The 20,197-nt window shown below is 47.7% G+C and overlaps 1 protein-coding gene and 1 pseudogene across 16 annotated transcripts in view; one reads left to right on the top strand and one right to left on the bottom strand.

Moving 5' to 3' along the window:
* Positions 1-20,197, top strand: part of SLC66A2 (solute carrier family 66 member 2) — a 53,717-nt gene that overhangs the window by 28,418 nt on the left and 5,102 nt on the right. For 11 of the 16 annotated variants that reach the window (XM_030292545.1, XM_030292544.1, XM_030292549.1 and 8 more), the window contains one exon: positions 15,413-15,629. The exons of 3 other annotated variants lie outside the window; for them this stretch is intronic. In XM_030292545.1, the coding sequence (XP_030148405.1) occupies positions 15,413-15,629 (217 nt within the window). Of the gene's footprint in view, positions 1-3,750; positions 3,848-15,412; positions 15,630-20,197 lie in introns of all 16 variants that reach the window. 2 more of the 16 variants (XM_030292554.1, XM_030292552.1) reach the window with 1 other exon arrangement.
* On the bottom strand, positions 8,361-9,225 carry LOC115498834 (annotated as a pseudogene).

The following is a 20,197-nucleotide window of genomic DNA, read 5'->3' as shown; positions in this document are numbered from 1 at the left end:
ATTTTTCTCTATAAAATATCATATACATTAAAACTATTTTGTTCGCTAAAATTTGTCTTTTGAGGTATAATTCACATACCGTAAAATTTACCCTTGAAATTTTCTTGAGATAAAATTCACAGCAAATTCACCATTTTAATCACCTTAAAGTACACAGTTCAATGGTTTCTAGTACCTTCACAATGTTGTATTATCATCGCCACTATCTAATTACAGAACATTTCTTGGGGCACCTGGTTGGTTCATTCAGAAGAGCATGTGACTTTGGAGTTTGAGTTCAAGCCCCGTGTTGGGTGTAGAAATCACTTAAAAAAAAAAAAGGTTTAATTATGGAACGTTTCCATCACCCCAAAAAGAAACCCTATCCCTCCCAATGTCCCCCTGACCCCAACCTCGGGAAACCACTCCTCCGTTTTCTGTCTCTGGATTTGCCTGTTTTGGGTATTTCACACAAGAGAGTCATACCAGATGCAGTCTTTTGTGACTGGCTTCTCTCACTCAGCACCCTGTTTTCCAGACTCATCCATGCGGTAGCGGGCCTCAGGGCTTCATTCCTTCCCAAGGCCAAGCCAGATCCGTTATATGGATAGACTGCGTGTTGCTTATCCATTTCATCCATCGAAAGACACTTGGATTCTTTCTACCTTCAGGGATAATGCAGCTGTGAATACTCGTGTACGAGTCTGTACACGGTGCGTTGGGCACGCACATGGGAGTGTTGCTAGCCACAGGTAGCTCCGTGTTCAGTCGTTTGAGGAACTTCCAGAACGTTTTCCGATACTCCCACCAGCTGCACATTACATTCCCGGTTTCTCCATGTCCTCACCAAAAGTTTTTATGGTCTTGTTTCGTTCCCGTCATATTCGCTGTGAAGTGGAATCTCAGTGACGCTGTGATTGCACTTCCCTGACGACCTGTGATGCGGAGCATCTTTCCATGAGCTTCTTGGTCATTTGTGCGTCGTCCTTGAAAAATGTCTACTTAGGTCCCTTGCCGTTTTCTAAATTGTGTTGTCATTTTATTGTAAATCATATATATTCAGAAGGAATATTTCTTCTTCAACTGTCCTGGGAATGCTGAATGATGTTTATTTTATAGATCGTTAAAAGTGTTCAGTTTTTATTGGTGCTGCTGTCTTAGGAGATAAACCTGGGATGTGTGCGTTTTCCCCGGCAGCAGCCCTCAGTCTTCCCCGGGGTCTCAGGATAACTGCCTTGGGACCGGCTCGGTGCCAGGAGGGGTCAGGTGGTGGAGACTGAGCTGCTCTCTGGGGTCCCCTGGTGACGGCCGTCACACTGAGGAGGTGCTGAGGACACGCCCAAAGGAGGCTCTGCTAACTTCTGGAATCCAGAAGGCAGAGACAGTGGACGAGGCCCCTCTGGCCTCAGGTCTCTCACTGGGGAGTCGGGCCCAGGGGCCTGATGAGCCCCAGAGCTTGGCGCTCTGTGCGCACCCCACTCCCCTTGCCCTTTGCGGGAGCTTTGGCCCCGGAGGGGCTGACACACGTGGCCATCGGGCTGGCCCTGCCGGGCCTTGCCGCGTGCCCGTGATTGAGGCTTTGCGGCGGAGCCCTTTGCCACCGAGCGGTTCGTGTGTTTGCAGGTGGGTGACGCTGTGGTGAGAGCACTAGGGCACTACCAGACCTCCAGGTCGGCTCGTGTGCACTGTGCGCACGCTGCTGGGTGTACTAGTGCCCGGGGCCGCTGCCCTCATCGCGGCTTCCGTGGGTGCCATTTTTATGTTCCTTCAAGCTTCGGCTGTCTTGTTTTGTTTCCTTAATGACATTCAAAAGCGTGTTTGTCTCACACTCTTGGGTAAAATTACTGGTTGGGCTTAGAAACGGTCCTTCTCAGGTCGCTTCTGCTGCAGATGGAAATTCGATCCCTTCTGCCTTCATCTGGTGGTACAGGTGCAGGCAAAGTAAGCCAGTCCTGCCGGGGGGCTGCTAATCTGCAAAGTTTAGCGCAGGCAAGCTGGTCTGCACAGGGGCTGGGATCTGTGGAAACCTTCAGAGCTGCAGTTCTGTTGGAGAAGGAGTCTTTAGGGAAAATCCAGCCTTAATCTAAGAAGAGACTGCTGTGTCCTTCAAGTGTCGTTTTCCTTGTTAAAGACGTTTGTGCGCAGAAGGATCTGGGACAGCCCTTGGTAATCGGCGTTCTGCGCTGAAGTACCTCCTGGGTGCTGTTGGCAGAGACTTGTCCCTGGTGAGGATTGTCATGCAGGGTCCCCGGGTCCGTGTGGGACAGTCCCCTCCTGCGCTGTGTGTGGGGAGGGACGCCGGGCACTAGGGGTGCAGGTACCCTCTGCAGAATTTCTTGGTGGGGAAGAATCAGGAAGGATGGTGCTGCTGGGGGCCAGGCGCGCAGAGGGGGTGTGGTGGTGGGAGCGGCGTCAGGGGCGGTGTCCTCGGGGCCAGGGGCCACCCGGGGCTGCTTCTCATGTGTCCCTGTTATGTGCTCCGTGGACACGTGTTTGAGTGCTCTGCCCGTGAGCACAGAGGCCGGAGTCAGGGAAAACCGGGAAGCCCTCCGTGTCCTCGGCTGTCCCTGCAGATGTCCGAGTTGCTTGGAGGACCCGCTGCCTTACCAGAGGGGACGTGTGCGTGGGCCGTGATGCCTCCCCCTGTAACTCCAGGTTAGGAAATGGTCCCACAGAAAAGGCGAGGTCCCCCATGTGTGAGGGAGAAGGAATGTGAGCCCAGAGGCTCTGATGGCTGTTTCCCACAGAGGTGGACGTGTGTCCTGTGGTCTGGGGAACGTGGCTCCTAAGAGCCCCATGGCGGCAGGAGAGCAGCGAACTTGAAAGTCCTAGGCTGTGGAGGTGATGCTGCTGGGCTCCCTCGGGTGGCTGTGCGGCCTGGGGTGGGTGTCACCGTCACCATCACGTCACTGTCGCTGTGGGAACGACATGGGCCCCCACACAGCGCTCCAGCCCGCAGGCACTCGCCGCGGGGAGCAGAGGGGACAGGCTCGCATGGCAGGGTGCATGCAAGGGGCGCCTGTGGGCTCGGGTCCCCCGCGGGCTGGAGCGTGTCCCTCCAGCCACCCAAGGAAAGTGCCGTGACCTGCGGAGGTAAGGCCTGGGACCCGGCAGTAGCCTGGGTCTCGTCTTGGAGGGGGAAAAAGCTTCGGCAAAGCTTCGGGGAAAACTGCCGTCATATTCGGTTGACCGTGGGCAGGGCTCCGGAGGCTTGGGGCTGCTGTCACGGACGGACGGGCGCCCCGCCGCGGTGCCTGAGGACTGGGGGGCCCTGTTGCCCTGGTTGTGTGGCTCTGGTGCGCCCCCGGCCCCTGGAACCTTCTCCCTGAGCTTCGGGCAGCTCAGCTGGCTTTTCGCAGCTCTTCTGCGGTGTGATCGGTGCGAGGTGAACACGTGTTTAAAGTGTGCGGTTTGGGTAGGTTTTGACACGTGTTCACCATGGAACCTTCACCCGTGATCTGAGACAACGTGCTTCTCACCCCCCAAAATTTCCTCTTTGTAACCCCCACCCCCCAAGCAGGCAGCTCCCGTGTGCTCTCCATCACTACACATTCGTCGCCTTTACTAGAATTGGGCGTAAATGAAATCACATGGTGTGTGCTCTGTTTTGTCTGCCTTCTTTCACGCGGCAGAATTACCCTGAAATTTGTCCACATCGCAGCGCGCGTCAGTGGGTCCTTCCTCGCTAGTCCGTCTTGATTGTGCTGCCGTTTTTCTGCTTACTCACGGGGGGCGGACGTTTAGGTCACTTCCAGTTTTTGGCTGTTACAGACGAAGCTGCCGTGGCCACGTGGGTACAGGTCTCTATGTGAACGTATGCTTTCTTTTCTCGGGTGTGTACCTAGGAGTGCACGGGCTGGATCCCGTGGTAAGTGCGTGTTTAACTTTTTAGGAAGCCGTCCGCTGTCTCCCCAGCAGTGTGTGGGTTCCTGCTGCCCCACCCCCTCGTCTACACCGTGTAAACCTGTCTTTGGTTTTAGGCGTCTGTGGTGGGTAGTGGCAATCTCATTGCGGTCTTCGTCTCACGAAGGATGTTGAGCATCTTGTCCTGTGCTTGTCTGTCATCCTGTGTCTTCACGGTGAAGTGTCCACGTCTGCCAACTCAAAAATTGTTCGTCCTGAGTTTTGAGTTTCTTTATTAGTTTGGACGTAGGTCCTCCGTCAGACGTGTGGTCGGCAGTATTTTCGGTCGGTGCTCTTTTTGTTCCCTCAACGTTACCTTTGGCGAGCAGAAGTCTTTCAGCTTTTAAGAAGTCTGCTTTATCAGTCTGCTCTTTTGTGGGATTGGGCTTTTGGTGTCCTAGCAGAGATGTTTGTACGACTGTAGTTTCAGGTTTTACATTCAGATCTGTGATCCACTTTGGGTTAATTTTGTCTATGATGTGGGCACAGGCCCAGCTTTGTTCTTGCGTATGGTCGTCCAAAGACTATCTTTTCTCCACCAAGTTGCCTTTGTGTGCTTGTCGGGGATGAGCTTCTGTGGTGGGGGGACTCTGTTCTGTTGCACTGATTTGCTTCTCTAGCCCTGGGCACTGCCACATGTCTTGATTACTGTCGCCTGGTAATAAGTCTTCGGATCGGGCAGCGTTAGTCTTCCAACTTTGCTCTCGACGCTGTGCGTTTCTGTATGGCTTTTAGAATCAATCTGTCAATTTCTACAAAAAACATGCTAGGATTTTGATTAGGATTATCTTGGATCTTAGATTAGTTTGGGTAAAATTACGATTATACAGAAAGTGTTAACACAGCAGCCTCATAACTGTGGTCTCTGGAGAGGCCTGCTTGCAAAGGTGGCCCCTGGCTGGTGTCCGGGAACTTGCATTGTAGGAGACTTTGCTTCATTCCCAGAACCGGTGGAGTGGCTCTCTGTGCCGGGACTGTTGGCCCGACATGGTAGACACTGAACACCTGCTTCCCTTCTGGAAGTCTGGGATTTTGGTATGTGCCAGGCGGAGAGCGTCTACATGGCCGGCGCCCAATGAAAACTCCGGGCCTTGAGTCTCTGATGAGCTTCCTTGGTCGACAGCGTTTCACACGTTGTCAATAGTTCTTTGCTGGAGGAATTAAGCTCATCCTGGGTGAGTCCTTCTAGAACAATCGTCAGACCTGGGGATGCTCTGGGAACTCTTACACATACAACATTGAGACTTCTGGACATGAGCACTGTGTGTGTCTCCGTTTATTTACGTTTTTTAAAATGTCACCACTGCTTCCCTCCCAGTCTTCACGTACTGGTATTGCACATTGTCAGATTTATCCCTAAGTATTTCATACTTTTTGAGGGTATCATATATGGTATTGTTTTCTAAATTTCCGTCTCTTTTCTCTTGCTTACTCGCCACAGTGAGGCGGGTGTGGCGTCGGGCAGAAGGTGGCACATGAACTTGCCCTGTGTCTGATCTTAGGGAAGGGCATTCGCAGCTCCCCACGAGGACGATCGTTGCCTGCAGGTTCTGTGTGGGGTTGTTTTTTTCACAGGTTGGGGATGTTCCCTTTTATTCTTCAGTTGTTGAGGATTTTTATCAGGACCGAGTGTTGAATTTTGTCAGATGCTTTTTTTCTACATCTGCTGATGTGATCCTGTGTTTTTCTTCTTTAGTTTAGTGTGATATAGTGCATTACATTGGTTGATTTATGGACATTGGCACAGCCTTGCATTCCTGGGATAAACCCTACTTGGTCATGATATACTAACCCTCTTATATATTGTTAGGTTTTATTTGCTGAAGTCTGTTCAGAGTTTTTACATCTATGATCATGAGTGATATTGGCCTGTAGTTTTCTTGTAGCACCTTTATTTGGTTTCTGTGTCAGAGCAGTGCTGGCTTCATGGAATGAGTTGGGAATTATCCCATACTTGTCAATTTACTAGATGAGTTTTTGGAGGATTGTTACTTTTTCTTCTTCAAATATTCGATAAAATTCCCTAGGAAAGCCCTCTGTGCCTGACGTTATCTTTGTGGGAAGTTTTTAATTCAAATTCAGCATCTTAATGGATATAGGGTCATTTGTATTACCTTTTTCATTGGGAGCGCATTCACACCTTTTCTGTTTTTCCTAATCATTCTGGCTGGAGGTTGATCCATTTTATTGATCTTTTCCAAGCACCAGCTTTGGTTTCATTGATTTTCTCTATTTTTCTGTCTTCTGTATATTGGTTTCTGTTATCCTTCTTATTTCCCTTTATCTGTTTCTTCTGGGTTTACTTTGTTCTCTGCTCCCCCCCCAGCGTGCTTGCCCTCCAGTGTGGGCATCGAGGGCCATGCGTGCGGCCGCAAGTCTTTCCCAGCGCTGCATTCAACTTGATGTAGCTTTTTTGTTTCAGTCGGTTCAAAATATGTTCTAATTTCTCTTTCCTAATTTCTTTTTGAGTTCTCCTTCTAACACATTTATCTATCTATCTACTATCTACCTATCTATTATTTGAGAGACCATGCAAGTGGGGGCGAGGGGTGGAGGGAGAGAGAGAATCTTAAGCAGGCTCTCTGCTCAGTGTGGAGCCTGATGGGGCTTGATCCCATGACCCTGAGATCATGACCTAAGCCAAAATCAAGAGTCAGATGCTCGACTGACTGAACCACCCAGGTGCCCCCTAATTTTTTAAAACATTTATTTATTTATTTATTTATTTATTTATTTAGAGAGTGATCAAGCACGAGTGGGAGAGAGGCAGAGAGATTGGGAGAGAGAAAATCCTAAGCAGGCTTCACTGTGTCAGCTCAGAGCCCAATGTGGTGCTTGATCTCACGAACCGTGACATCATGACCTGAGCCAAAATCAAGAGTCAGATACTTAACTGAGCCACTCAGGTGCCCCTCTCTTTCCTAATTTTAAGTTTTCTTTCTTTTTTTTTTTTTTTTAATTTTTTTTTTTCAACGTTTATTTATTTTTGGGACAGAGAGAGACAGAGCATGAACGGGGGAGGGGCAGAGAGAGAGGGAGACACAAAATCGGAAGCAGGCTCCAGGCTCTGAGCCATCAGCCCAGAGCCCGATGCGGGGCTCGAACTCCCGGACCGCGAGATCGTGACCTGGCTGAAGTCGGACGCTTAACCGACTGCGCCACCCAGGCGCCCCTAAGTTTTCTTTCTTTATTCACGTGTTGATGGGCATTTGCTGTGGGTTTATGGTCCACCCTTACCTTTGTCTGCCTCAAGTGACATCCTGCCACCTGCACATGCTGCTGAGAACCTCACCTGCAGGGCGTCACTGACCCCTCCTGTCTCTGTGATTGTTTGGCATATCTAGCTTTATATATGCTAAAACTCTACTGTTTCTTATATTTGTTTGATAGTCAATTGTGTATCAAAGAGATTTAAGTTATAAGAAGAAAAATCAAATACATTTACCCATTTAGTTACCATATCTTAAAAAAATTTTTTTTTAATGTTTATTTATTTTTGAGAGAGAGACAGAATGTGAGCAGGGGAGGGGGGGAGAGAGAGAGAGAGAGAGAGAGAGAGAGAGAGAGAGAGAGAGAGAGACAGAATCTGAAGCAGTCTCCAGGCTCTGAACTGTTAGCACAGAACCCAGCACGGGGCTCGAACTCATGAACTGCGAGATCATGACCTGAGCTGAAGTCAGATGCTTAACTGACTGAGCCACCCAGGTGCCCCAATCCATTTAGTTACCATATCTAAACTGAAGATGTTAGATCTGTATTTCCATCTGGTGTTGCTTTCCTTCTGTCCAAAGGACTTCGTTTAACATTATACAGAGTCTTTAATTATCAAAAATATCTATATCATATAAACAATTAATTTTGGTTCATAAAGATATAAAACAGCCATACCTTTGAGTGAAGAAATCCTAACTCTGGTGAAGCCTTAAGATAGCAACAGGAAGTTAAAAAAAAAACAAAAACTAATGCATTTGAATTAAAGAAGGTATCTAATAGGTATTATTTGGTAAATGCGAATAATGTTATTTAAAGCCTGCTATCTATTATATACTTTGCTGAACTACTTAAATATCTATGTATATGATTTAAGTGTGCGTAAAAGACTTGGGCATTTTTCTTCCAGACTCTCTACATCATTCAGCACACAATTCAAAGTATTATGATGCATCCGAAACATTCTCAATTATAAAACTCTCAGATTATTGCTTTCAGCGCTAAGGAATAATTTTTCTTTTCTTTACAAGAACATTTAATGGTTGTGATTTCTGGAATACCGTTTTCAATATCTCAAAAATTAGAGTAACAAAATTTATTTTTAAATTAGGATTATGATTTAGAGGCAAGGTAGAAATTACTACTTATTTAAATTATAAAATAGAAAATAATAAAATCATTTCAAGATAATGGTGAAAGAGTTCTTGCCTAAGAGTCTCCGACTTATTATTTGGCTCTGGTTGTTATTTCAGGTTGAAACAGCATCACTAGTATTGCTGTCTTAGAGCATTTTGCTTCTGGGAAAAGCCTTCCCAGATTCATAGGTGTTGATCATAATGGCCCAAGCAGGAAGAGTTTTAATTAAACGGGGAATGAGTCCTGTAAATAATCCTGCATACCCATTCTTAGCAACAGTGTTCTTCATGATAGTTCACACTGACATATGCAGAGGCATAGAAATTTTATGACATTCACATATCCAAAGTTGTGTCTGCTTTTGTGTTTTTGCCACGTCAAAGGGCAAAGCTGCGATAGCTGCAGAAAAACCAGACGATGCCCCAGAAGTATAACCAGACAATGCGCTGGAAGTATAGCCAAGACTACCCCAGAAGAAAAGTGGATCATAAATGTTGGTTCATATAAACCAGATTTCACACACAGTGGCTTCTTTAAGACTTCATAATTATACCAGTACTGTGATCTGGAAACAATTCCAGCAACAGTTGGTATATGACTTTTATTTTCTCCTAATTTTGATTTCAGAAAATTAGTTAATTGATCATAGCAGGTAAACTAAATGACTGTGGCAGGAACTGCCATCACTAAAGTAGGGGGAAAGCCACTCCACAGGGATTTAATGCCTGGTTTTAATGAATGGTTTTCAAAAAGGCATCCTTTACACCATGCTTTGTTGCCTTCCGCTTCGCAAACACATAAATGATCCATAAGTCCATTACTCTACACAAAACATTTTCCTTTGGAGAATGGGTTGCATTGGGCTTGGAGTTGAAACTTCACAACATCCAGAGGAGTTACCATTAGTGATGTCAGGATAGCTCCAGCACGAGAGGCAAACATTTGTTGAAGAGGTGTCACTTTGATAATCTGTGGTCCCTGTGATTCAGGATCCATTATTTTTAACTGATTGAAGAAAAATCTGGTTTAAGTCTTTTCCTCAACTCTATGCTCCATTATTTTATTGTTTGTAACATCGGTAGCTGAAAATCTGGTGAAGGAGGGCAAGAGGTCCCAGCAACCCTAGTAGGCGGGAATGACCCTTGTAGCGGGTTGGGCTAGCCTCCTGGGCTAACTGCATTCACTATGTTAGGTCAACAAGGAGCCACAAGGACTCTTCACGGTAGTGGAGGGACCCGAAGCCACCGGCCTTTTTAAGCTGTTAAATGTGAAAAAAATCTTCATTATCTGCCTTCATGTTGAACAGTAGTTTCATTAGGTATAAAATTCCAAGCTGACACGTTTTTTTTTTCAGTCTGTTCAAGACGTTGCTCCCTTGCTGTCTTGTCTTCTACTGATGAGCAACTTGACATTATTCTTCTTTGTTCCTCTGTATGTAATATATCCTTTTTTCTTGCTGCCTTTATAATTTTCTTCTTATTACTGGTTTTGGTGAGAAGTTTGATTATGTTGTGCCCTGGTGTGGTTTTCTTCATGTTTCTTGTGCTTGGGATCCGTTGCACTTCTTAGATTTATGACTTCACGTTTCCATAAAATTTGGGAAGATTTTGGCCCTTTTTTTCCTCCAGCAATTTTTTCTGCCTTCCCCCAACCCTGAAATTCAGGGACTCTAATCACACAACTATTATGTGCTTTGAAGTTGTTCCACAGCTTACTAATGCTCGGTTGATTTAAAAAATTCTTTTCTCTTTTTTTTTAAATTTATTTTTATTTTTAAAAATTATTTATTTATTTATTTATTTTTATTTTTTTTAATTTTTATTTTTTTATTTTTTGAAAAATTCTCTTTTCTCTTATATTTTGCAATTTCTCTTCCTATGTCTTCAAGTTTCCTAATCTTTTCTTCTTCATCTAATCTGATATTAACCCCATCCATATATTCATTTTTCATCTCAGATGTTGTGATTTTTATCCCTAGATGGTTTTTTTGGGAGGGAGTAGAGTCTAAAAATATGTATATAATTTTCTGTATCCCAACCTAACTTTTGAACAAATGGAATATAGTTATAATAACTGTTTTGATGCCCTTGTCAGTTCTAACATTCATGTTGGTTCCAATTTTTTTTTGTTTTTTTTTTCCGGTTGGTCTATTTGTCTCTTCATTATAGATCACGTTTTCCTGTTTCTTTACGTGCTTGGTAATTTTTGAGTGGATGTCAGACATTGTGAGTTTTACCTTGCTATCTGCTGAATATTTTTAAGTTTCTATAAATATTTGTGAGCTTTGTTCTGGGGATGTGGTTAAGTAACTTGGAAACAGTGTGATCTTTTTAGATCTTGCTTTTAAGATGAGTTAGGTGGGAGCATTGCTCAGCCTGGGCTAGTTACTCCCCACTGCTGAAGCAATGTTCTACCTAAAGCCCTGTGAATTTCGAGGTTTCCCATTCTGGCGAAAGGAAGACACTGCTCCTGGCCCTTTGGGAATGCCGCACCCTGTGAATGCTTACCTTTTTCGGCGGTTCTTTGCCCGGTCTTGTGATCGGTGCTTGCTTTGTCCTGCAAACTCCAGCCGCCTCATGTCCTAGACCCAGCTCTGTCTTCCCCACTGTGGGTTTCTGGGGGCTTGGCCTGGTTCTCACTTCATTTTCTGCACCCTGGAAACTCCAGGCCGAACCTGGGACAGTTTGGGGCTCACTTCACCTGTATTGCATCTCCTAGAGATCCCTGTCCTTTACTGCCTCGTGTCCAGTGTTTTGCAGACATCTATTTTGCCCAGTTTGTGGCTATTTAGACAGTAAGTCTGGTCTCTGTTGTTCCATCTTGACTGGAAAAAGAGTGGCAGCTCAGTTTTCATTTTCTTGGCTTTTGTATTCCCTTAACCGCTCCTAGCTGCTTATATGTGTGACTACCCATCTGACGTGGGTTTTTCTTTCTCCTCTCGACACTGGACTTTGCCAGAGTGGAAGGATGCCTCACCCTTCCTTTGGGAAGCAGTGGTGACCGACTGGCTGTTCCTTTTGCCACCTTTGCTTTGTTAGAATCGCTGTCCTGGGCAGCATTAGGGGTCTGCTTTCCCTTCTTTCTTGTACCTGTCTTATTTCACTCAGTATCATGCTCTCAGTTCATCCATGTTTTAGCACATTGCAGGATTTTCTTCCATTTTAAGGCTGAATAATTCTCCACTGTATGTTCAGACCACATTTCGCTTATGCATTTACCTGTTGGTGGACCCTGAATTGCTTCTGTGTTTCAGCTATTGCCAATAATGCTGCCGTGAACATGGTTGTACGAATATCTGTTTGAGTCCCTGCTTTCAGTTCTTTTGGGTGTATCCCCAGAAGTGGAATTGCTGGGTCATGTGATTCTGTGTTGAATTTTGTGAGGACCCTCTATACTGTTTTCCACAGCGGCTGCACCATTTCACATACGCGCCAACAGTGCACAGGGTTCCAGTTTCTCCCTGTCATTGCCAACAATTGTTTCTGTTTTTTTGTTTTTAATTTATTTTGAGAGAGAGAGAGTACACGAGCACGAGCCGGGGAGGGGCAGAGAGAGAGGGAGAGAGAGAATCCCAAGCAGACTCCAGGCTCAGTGCAGAGCCCGACATGGGGCTCGATCTCACAAACTGGGAGAGCACGACCTGGCCGAAATCAAGAGTCGGATGCTCAAGTGACTGAGCTGCCCAGGTGCCCTGTGTTGTTTTGTTTTGTTTTTAAAAGCAGCTGTCCTAATGGTTGTGAAGTTGTATCTCATTTTGGTTTTGATTTTCATTTCCCTAATGATTAATAACATTGAGTATCTTTTCATGTGCTTATTGGGCATCTATAGATGTCCTTTGGAGAGATGTCTGTTCAACTACGTTGCCCCTTAAAAAAAATTTTTTTTTTGAGTTGTAAGCATTGTTTATATATTCTGGATACAAGTTCCTTATTGGATATCTGATTCACAAATATTTTCTCCCATTGCATGGGTCACCTTCTTACTCTGTTGATTGTTATTTGAAACAGAACTATTTAAAAATTTCATTTTTTCAGCTTTATTGAGGTATTATTGACATATACCTATTTAAGATGTACGATGTGATGACTTAATACACTTATATATTGTGATATAAGTACCACAGTAAGGTTCATTAATACTTCCATCCCTTCACATTATTTATTTACTTATTTTTTTGGGTGGAGGTAACATTTAAGATCTACTTTTTTTTTTAATGTTTATTTATTTTTGAGGGAGAGGGAAAGCATGAGTAGGGGAGGGGCAGAGAGAGAGGAGGACAGAGGATCCAAAGCAGGCTCTGTGCTGATAGCAGCGAGCCTGTGGGGCTCGAACTCACGAATCGTGAGATCGTGACCTGAGCTGAAATCAGGTGGTCAGCTGACTGGGCCACCCGGGCACCCCAGGATCTACTCTCTTAACACCTTTCTTTTTTTCCTTTTTTCTTCTTGAAGTAAACTCTGCACCCAACATGGGGCTTAAACTCATGACCCCGAAATCAAGAGTCGCACACTCCACCGACTGAGCCAGCTAGGTGCCTCAGCCACGTTCAAGTGTGTAATACAATATTGTTGATTATAGTTACCATTCTGTACATTAGATGCCAGAACTTCTTCATCTTACAGCTGGAAGTCTGTGCCCTTTGACCAACGTCTCCCTACCTCCCCCACCCCCAGTGCTGGCAACCGCCATTCTGCTCTGTTTCTACAAGTTTGGCTTTTTTGGATTCTACATATGAGTGAGAATACACAGTGTTTGTCTTTCTCTGACTGATTTTACTTAGCATTATGCTCAAGGTTCTCAAGGTCTATCTATATTGTCACAAAAGCGAGATTTCCCTTTTTTATGGCTAAATAATAGTCTATTATATATATATACACCAGTCGTCTTTCTCCATTCATCTCTTGGTGTGGACGCTTAGGTTGTTTCCATGTTTTGGCTATTGTAAATAGCGCTGCTGTGAACGTGGGGTGCAGATGTCTCTTCAAGATAGTGATTTCATTTCCTTTGGATAAATGCCCAAAGGGGAATTGCTGGATCATGTGGTGTTTCTATTTTTAATATTTTGAGGAACCTCCATGTTGTTCTGCACAGTGGCTGCCCCAGTTAGCGTTGCCTTTTCTCCACATCCTCACCAACGCTGATCCCTTTTTTTTTTTTTTTTTTATTCTAGCCATTCTGACAGGTGTGAGATCGTATCTCATTGTGGTTTTGATTTGCATTTCCCTGATGAGTGATGTGGAGCATCTTTTCATGTGTCTTTTGGCCATTTGTATGTCTTCTTTGGAAAAATACATGTTCTAGTCCTCTATTTTTTAATTGGGTTGTTTTGTTTCGTTTTTGTTTTTTGTTTCGGCTACTGAGTTGTATGAGTTTTGCATATATTTTGGGTATAAACCCCTTATAACATGACAGTCTGCAAACATTTTCTCCCATTCTGTTGGTCTCCTTTTCATTTTGCTGGTCGTTTCTTTTGTTCTGCAGAAGCCTTTCAGTTTGATGCAGTTCTCCTTGTTTATTTTTGCTTTGCATTGTTGGTGTCCTATCCAAAAATCGTTGCCAAGACCAATAATTTCAAAGAGTTTTCTTTTCCTAGAAACACAGAAGTTTATAATTTTGATAGAGTCAAATTGGTCTATTTTCTCTTCTGTTGCTGTGTTTTTGTTCTCATATCTGAGGAGCTGTTGACAAATCCACTGTCCTGATGCTCTCCCTCTGTGTTCTCTGCTGAGAGTCTTACCGTTTTCTCTCTCGTGTTTAGGTCTTTTTGAGATAATTTTTGTGTCTGCTAAGGTAAGGGTCCAGTCTCAGTCTTTTCTCAGAAATTTTGTAATAAAGGTATTCTGTTAGTCATTTGCCAGTTGACCTGCTCCTTGAGAACCTAAAATAGAAAGACTTGTGACCGATTGACCTCAGACCCTGTTTCCTAAAGCCCCCTGGACCTCACCTGGTGTCCTCAGCTCGTCTGTTCGTAGTCCATCCCTGTCCTGGCCCAGGTTCTCGGTTCTGACCCTGTTTTTCCACTCCTTGGGCACAAAGTCAGGAACTTCATCCGGGTCTGAGATCCGCCCCCTTGTCACATCCTCTCATGACTTCATACTCTCTGTAGGGAACACGTCCGTGTTTGCCCCCAGCTTCCCTGCATGCTCAGGCCACCCCCGTGTTACAGCTGGGGTTTGTTCCTGAAGCAAGCCTGGCTCATACCCTGCCCCGCTCTAGGAGGTGACCCCCACGCTGGTGTGACGTCACACCTGCAAACCATGCCCCGCCTCCTGCCTGCGCTCCCCCTTTCTAGCTCAGACTCTGGGCAGTGTTCTCAGAGTGAGGGAATGGAGCCTGAAGGGGGGGGGGGGCGGGGCTGGCAGGACAGGCACATGTGTGCAGGTTGACTGTTTCCCTGCCGGCACTTCCCGGGCCCTGGAGGGCCGGACCCGCCGCCCCGTACTGGCGCGCGTGCCCGCAGCCCTTGCTGGGTCATTTTCTTGGCAAGGCGCCCTGGCTCCAGATCCTGCCATTCTGAGGGCTGGGCCAGGATCGGGTGCATCCTGCACCCTCAAGCTCTCTTTCTATTTGTCCCCATTTCCCTGACCTGCCCTGACGCCGCTTCTGTCCCCAGGACCTCCTGTGTTTATCTGCCAAAGCCCAAGAACTTCACGTAGTTTGCCGATTTGTGAGTGCTTATGGATTTGGTTTCTGCGGGACACATCTATCTGTCAGGCGAACGATAACATTCTGTCAACTGTGTAGTGATGATAAGTACATACTTTTATTGGCCCTTGTTACGGGCTGGGCACTTCATTGGGTTTGTAAGATTAACTCACGTAACCGTTAGAATAACCGTAGGAGGTAGGTTACCTTATTCCTTTCACACCTGAAGACACCGAGACACCTGGTTAACTGATCCACTTGTGGAGGAAGGGGTGAGGATTCTAACCCAGGGAAGAGACTTCAGAGGCTCCGGTACAACCCCTGCACTATACTATCACAGGATTTAAGGATTTTAACGTCTTTGCGGTGACTAATATAGAAGCTCCCTCGCCAGGGCCCTGCCAAGAGCACACGGAGCCCCACGGCCCACGTCCATCTCACGTCCATTGACTTTGACCTCCTCGCTCCGCTCACGTCCTCTCCTCACGGCGCCCTGACCCGTACGCCTGGCTTACCTTTGTCTCGCCTCTCGCCCTAGACTTTGACCCTCGCCACTTCTGGCACTGGAGCAGCTTCGGGGACTACGTGCAGTGTGTCGTGGCCTTCACGGGCGTGGCGGGCTACATCACGTACCTGTCCATCGACTCGGCCCTGTTTGTGGAGACCCTGGGCTTCCTGGCCGTGCTGACCGAGGCCATGCTGGGTGTCCCGCAGCTCTACCGCAACTATCGCCACCAGTCCACTGAGGGAATGAGGTAGGCGGCCCCCGCGGCTCTCGCTGGACCCAGTGGTGGGTGCCAGTGCCTCCAAGTTGGTAAGAACGGAATGTGCACGCACACGGCTGCCGTGTTTTCGGTCACGCTTGTGAAACCGCCGGGTAAAGAGCAGTGTAGGTTTGAACACGTTGGCCCTTGATGTCTGGGTGTGTGAGCAGAGACGTGAGTGTGGGACGGGTTGGGGGAGGCCACGGCCCTCTCGCGAGGCAGGTGTGCGGTGCAGGATCTGAGCGCCGCTCTTTCAGGCTGGCCCTGAAGCATGACGGTGGGAGGGACGTGCCGAGTGCAGGAGGGGGGGCGAGGGGACAGCGCTCTGGCTGCGGAGCACAGAGGTGCACTCAGCGGTGGGGGCCCTGTGTCATGGGATTCACTCTTGTCACGGCGGAGCAGGTGTGCCGATGCCATCCGTGACTTCAGATGTCCTCCGAGTAACGGGAGGCCGGTGGGGCGCAAGTCTTGAAGGCGTTGGGTAGGGCCCTCCCCTGGCCTGGCCTGATGAGAGTCACCTGTGCCATTGGAACGGGGTGTCCGTTGGAATCCCAGGGGCCCCCCGGATTGGCTGGTTCAGAATCTTTGCCATTCCTACTGGTTGTTCCTCTGGCACTTGCTCGCTTCCTGCGATGGGGAGCTCCCTCCCCGTGCAGCACTTACAGCTGTGCAGGGCTCTCTCCGAAGCCTATAGTAGTACCTGAACCTCTCATGCATTCTTGCCTAGATCCATGCGGACCCTCAGCCCCTCCCAGGGTGGTTGTGTGTGTGTGAAGGCAGCATCGCGACCCTACCTCCCTGGGGGCCTCCTCTCACCCTCCTCAGGTGCATTGGCTCCCTCTCCCGTGATATGGCTTACAGGCCCTTCCCTCCCCATTTCTCCCTGGATGGATGTCTGTTCCACTGAAGCATGGCAGAAGACGACTAGTGTGCACTTTCAGATACGAATGTGCGGCGGGAGGCCTGTCCGGTGGCTGGGGCATGGTGTCCCCTCCTCTGGGGACCCTTGGCACCTGCGGCCTCACTGAGGCTGACCACCGGATTTGTGGCCACAGCGTGCTCAAAGTGGGCTCATGTTGATCCCACACCTGCTGCTTCCAAGCCCACCTGCCTGTGTCTGTGTGCTTGCTGCACCTGCACTGTCACTGTTTACTGGTCAGATCCTGTAGGCAACTTACTGTATCCGGCATGTAGGGCATACCCGGGCAGTTGAATCCAACAGTGTCTCGATTTTCCAAGTTCAACTTCTGTGATGGGAAAGAACTCTCCATGGGTCAGAGGCAGGCCAGAGTGGAGGCTGCCAGCGCCCAAGGTTGGAGGCCGTGATCCACGGAGAGGAAGCTGAGTCCACAGACATCGCCAGAGGCAGGAGATTCAAGCTTCTTAATGTGGGAAATGACACGACAGCTTAATTCCCCCAGTGCCACCAAGAGCAGCTTGCAGGACGCTCGGGAAATTACAAAAACAATTCTAGTTACGGTAATATTAAGAGTGTAAAATACTTAGAAATCAACTTAACCAAGGAGGGGCGCCTGGGTGGCTCAGTCGGTTGAGTGTACGACTTGGGCTCAGGTCATGATCTCACGGTGCGTGAGCTCGAGCCCCACGTCGGGCTCTGTGCTGACGGCTCAGAGCCTGGAGCCTGCTTGCCTGCTTCGGATTCTGTGTCCCCCCACCTCTCTCCGTCCCACCCCTGCTTGTGCTCCGTCTCTCTCTGTCTTTCAAAAATGAGTAAACCTAAAAAAATTTTTTTTTCTGAAAAAAAATTAACTTAACCAAGGAGATAAAAGACTTGTACAATGAAAACTACAAAACAGTCTGCTGAAAGAAATTTAAGACATAAGTAAATGGAAAGACATCCCATGTTCATGGACTGGAAGACTCAATATTGTTATAATGTCAGTACTACCCAAAGCAATCTCAGATTTAATGGAATCCCTGTCGAAATCCCAGTGATTTTTTTTTTTTTTTTTGCAGAAATAGAAAAACCAGGCCTAAAATTCATATGGAATATTAAGGGACCCCCAAATAGTCAAAACAATCTCGAACAAAACTAGAAGACTCATACTTTCAGATTTCAAAAATAACTAAAAAGTACAATAATCAAGACAGTGTGTTATTGGCATAAAGACAAATAGACCAGGGGTCTAGAGAGTCCCGAAATGACATTTACATATATGGTTAAGTGATTTTCGGAAAGGGTGCCAAGATCATTCAGTGGAGAAAGGACAGTCTTTTCAACAAATGGTTTTGAGAAATGGCATATCCACATGCAAAAGAATGACATTAGACTCTTACCTGGCACCGTATACAAAAATTAACTCAAAATTGATCAAAGACCTGAATGTAAGACCTAAAGCAATGGAATTCTTAGAAGAAAACAGGAGAAAAGCATCATGACATTGGATTTGGCAGTGATTTCTTGGATGTGACACCAAAGGCACAGGAAACAACATAAAAAATACATGTTGGGCTTTATAAAATCTAAAAGTTTTGGGGCACTTGGGTGGCTCACTTGGTCGAGTGTCTGACTTTGGCTCAGGTCATGATCTCACAGTTCGTGAATTTGAGTCCCACATCGGGCTCGCTGCTGTCAGCCTGTCAATGCAGAGCCTGCTTTGGATCTTCTGTCCCTCTCTCCCTGCCCCTCCCCTGCTTGCGCTCTCCCCCACGTCCCCACTGTCCTGGTGGGTGTCACGTGGGATCTTGTTGTGGTTTTGATTTGCATTTCCCTAATGACTAATGATGTTGAACATCCTTTCATGTGCTTCTTGACCATTTATATGTCTATGGAGAGATGTCTGTTCAGACCTTTTGTCTATTTTTAAATTTGGTTGTTTGTCTTTTTATTACTGAGTTGTAGATTTCTTTATCTACACTGGATACTGGAACTCTGTCAGGTATATGATTTGCAAGTTTTTTCTCCCATCCTTTGGATTGTCTTCACTTTCCTGATGTTTTCCTTTTCAGCACAGAAGATTTTTAAATTGAATGGAGTCCAGCGTATTTGTGTGTGTGTGTGTGTGTGTGTGTGTGTGTGTGTGTGTGTGTGTGTGTTGCTTATGCTTTAGTTGTCATGCCCAAGAAACCATTGTCTGACCTAAGGTCACAAAAACCTACTCTTTCGGGATGTGTTTCGGGTGGAGTTTGATGGGTGGGAGGAGGGCAAGGTCTGGGCCTGGGCTCGTGAGGGGAGGGCTGGGGAGGCCACAGGGCTTGGCCTGCCTGACCTGTGTGCTGTGGGGGAGGCTTTCTGGACTGTGGGGCAGGGCAAGGATGAGGTGAGAGGTATTTTAGGAGTAGTCTGAGAGGAAAAAATGCAGGAGCCAAGAATGAGGTAATGGGAGCTGGGATTAAAATAGTGGGAGGGGGTAGGGATGGCCAGGTGTGGGAGGAGCTAGTGGCCTGACCAGGACTCCAGCTCCCAGGCTACCAGCCTGAGCAGGAAGGACATGGCCTGGGGCCTGGGAGGCGACCAGCTGGGCTCCCTGCGTGGTGGAAACCCTGGGCTCCGTGTAGGAGGAGGAGTCGGGGTCTCCCTTGGGTGGCACTCCGGACACCCCAGACATACTGAAGAGTGATAGCCCGACCTCTGCGGCTCGCTCCTCCGTCCCGTAGCTGCTGCAAGTGATGGGAATTCACAGCTCACTGAAGGTCCTGGGAGTCTTGGGGGCAGGGCACCACACAGTCTTGGGGTGACAACGTGAGCTTGTACATCAGAGTCCTTGCTGTCTGCACAGGGGCGTTCCTTCCTGATAAGCAGATTGCTCAGGGTGTTGGTTTTCTCCTGCACCAGACGGGGCGGGAACAGCTTGGTTAATATTTGACCTAGGCGGCTGGTCGTGGGGCCTCAGCGAGGCTGTCACATTCCTGACCCCGAGCCATAGCTGACTCAAGGGCCGAGGCTGGGTGAGGCGTCTGGTCTGTGCGGCTAAAAATGTTCTTTACATCAGGTGACCTCACGTCTGAGCAGTGACCGCACGTCTGCACGTGCACCTGTGCACTCAGGACCCAGAGGGGCTCTGACAGGGCGCCAGGGGAGGGGTGGCCTCGGGTCCCGGGACTGACCTCAGCTGCATTTTCTGCCTGCCCCATAGGGAGTGCCGCTGTGTGGAGTCCTGTCTCTCTCCGAGCCACCAGTGGAGGGAGGGGCCAGCTTCTGGCCGGGGGGCCGTCGAAGGACCGGCACCCTCACCCCAGGAATGGCCTGGCCCTGAGGGGCTGGGGACACAGGGCTTTTCCAGGCTGGTGTCACTCCGGCTCTGGCTGCAGCCCCAAAGCCCCACTTGAGAAGGCTCCAGCCCGGCCGTCTGCCCGACCCTGCTGCCTGAGCTGGAACTGTCTCTGTGGCTCGTTAGGCTTTCCTTGTGTTTTGAGGAGGGTCTGTCAGTCCCCTCCTAAACTTGGGTGTCTCTGGGGGAGACCGTGCCTTGAGCTCTGAGTCCGTAGAATGGAACGAGCCTCTTCCTCTGAGCGCCCGTTGCTCCCCTCCTGTCTTCGTGGCAGAAACCTCGCTTGCTTTTGGAGCTTCTCCTTGAGGCGCTTGCTTTGTGGCTGTG

Source organism: Lynx canadensis, chromosome D3 (assembly GCF_007474595.2).
Source record: "Lynx canadensis isolate LIC74 chromosome D3, mLynCan4.pri.v2, whole genome shotgun sequence".
In the NCBI taxonomy this organism is placed as follows: domain Eukaryota; kingdom Metazoa; phylum Chordata; class Mammalia; order Carnivora; family Felidae; genus Lynx; species Lynx canadensis.
Note: the sequence above shows the minus strand (reverse complement) of the source record. Positions and strands in the feature narration are given on the sequence as shown.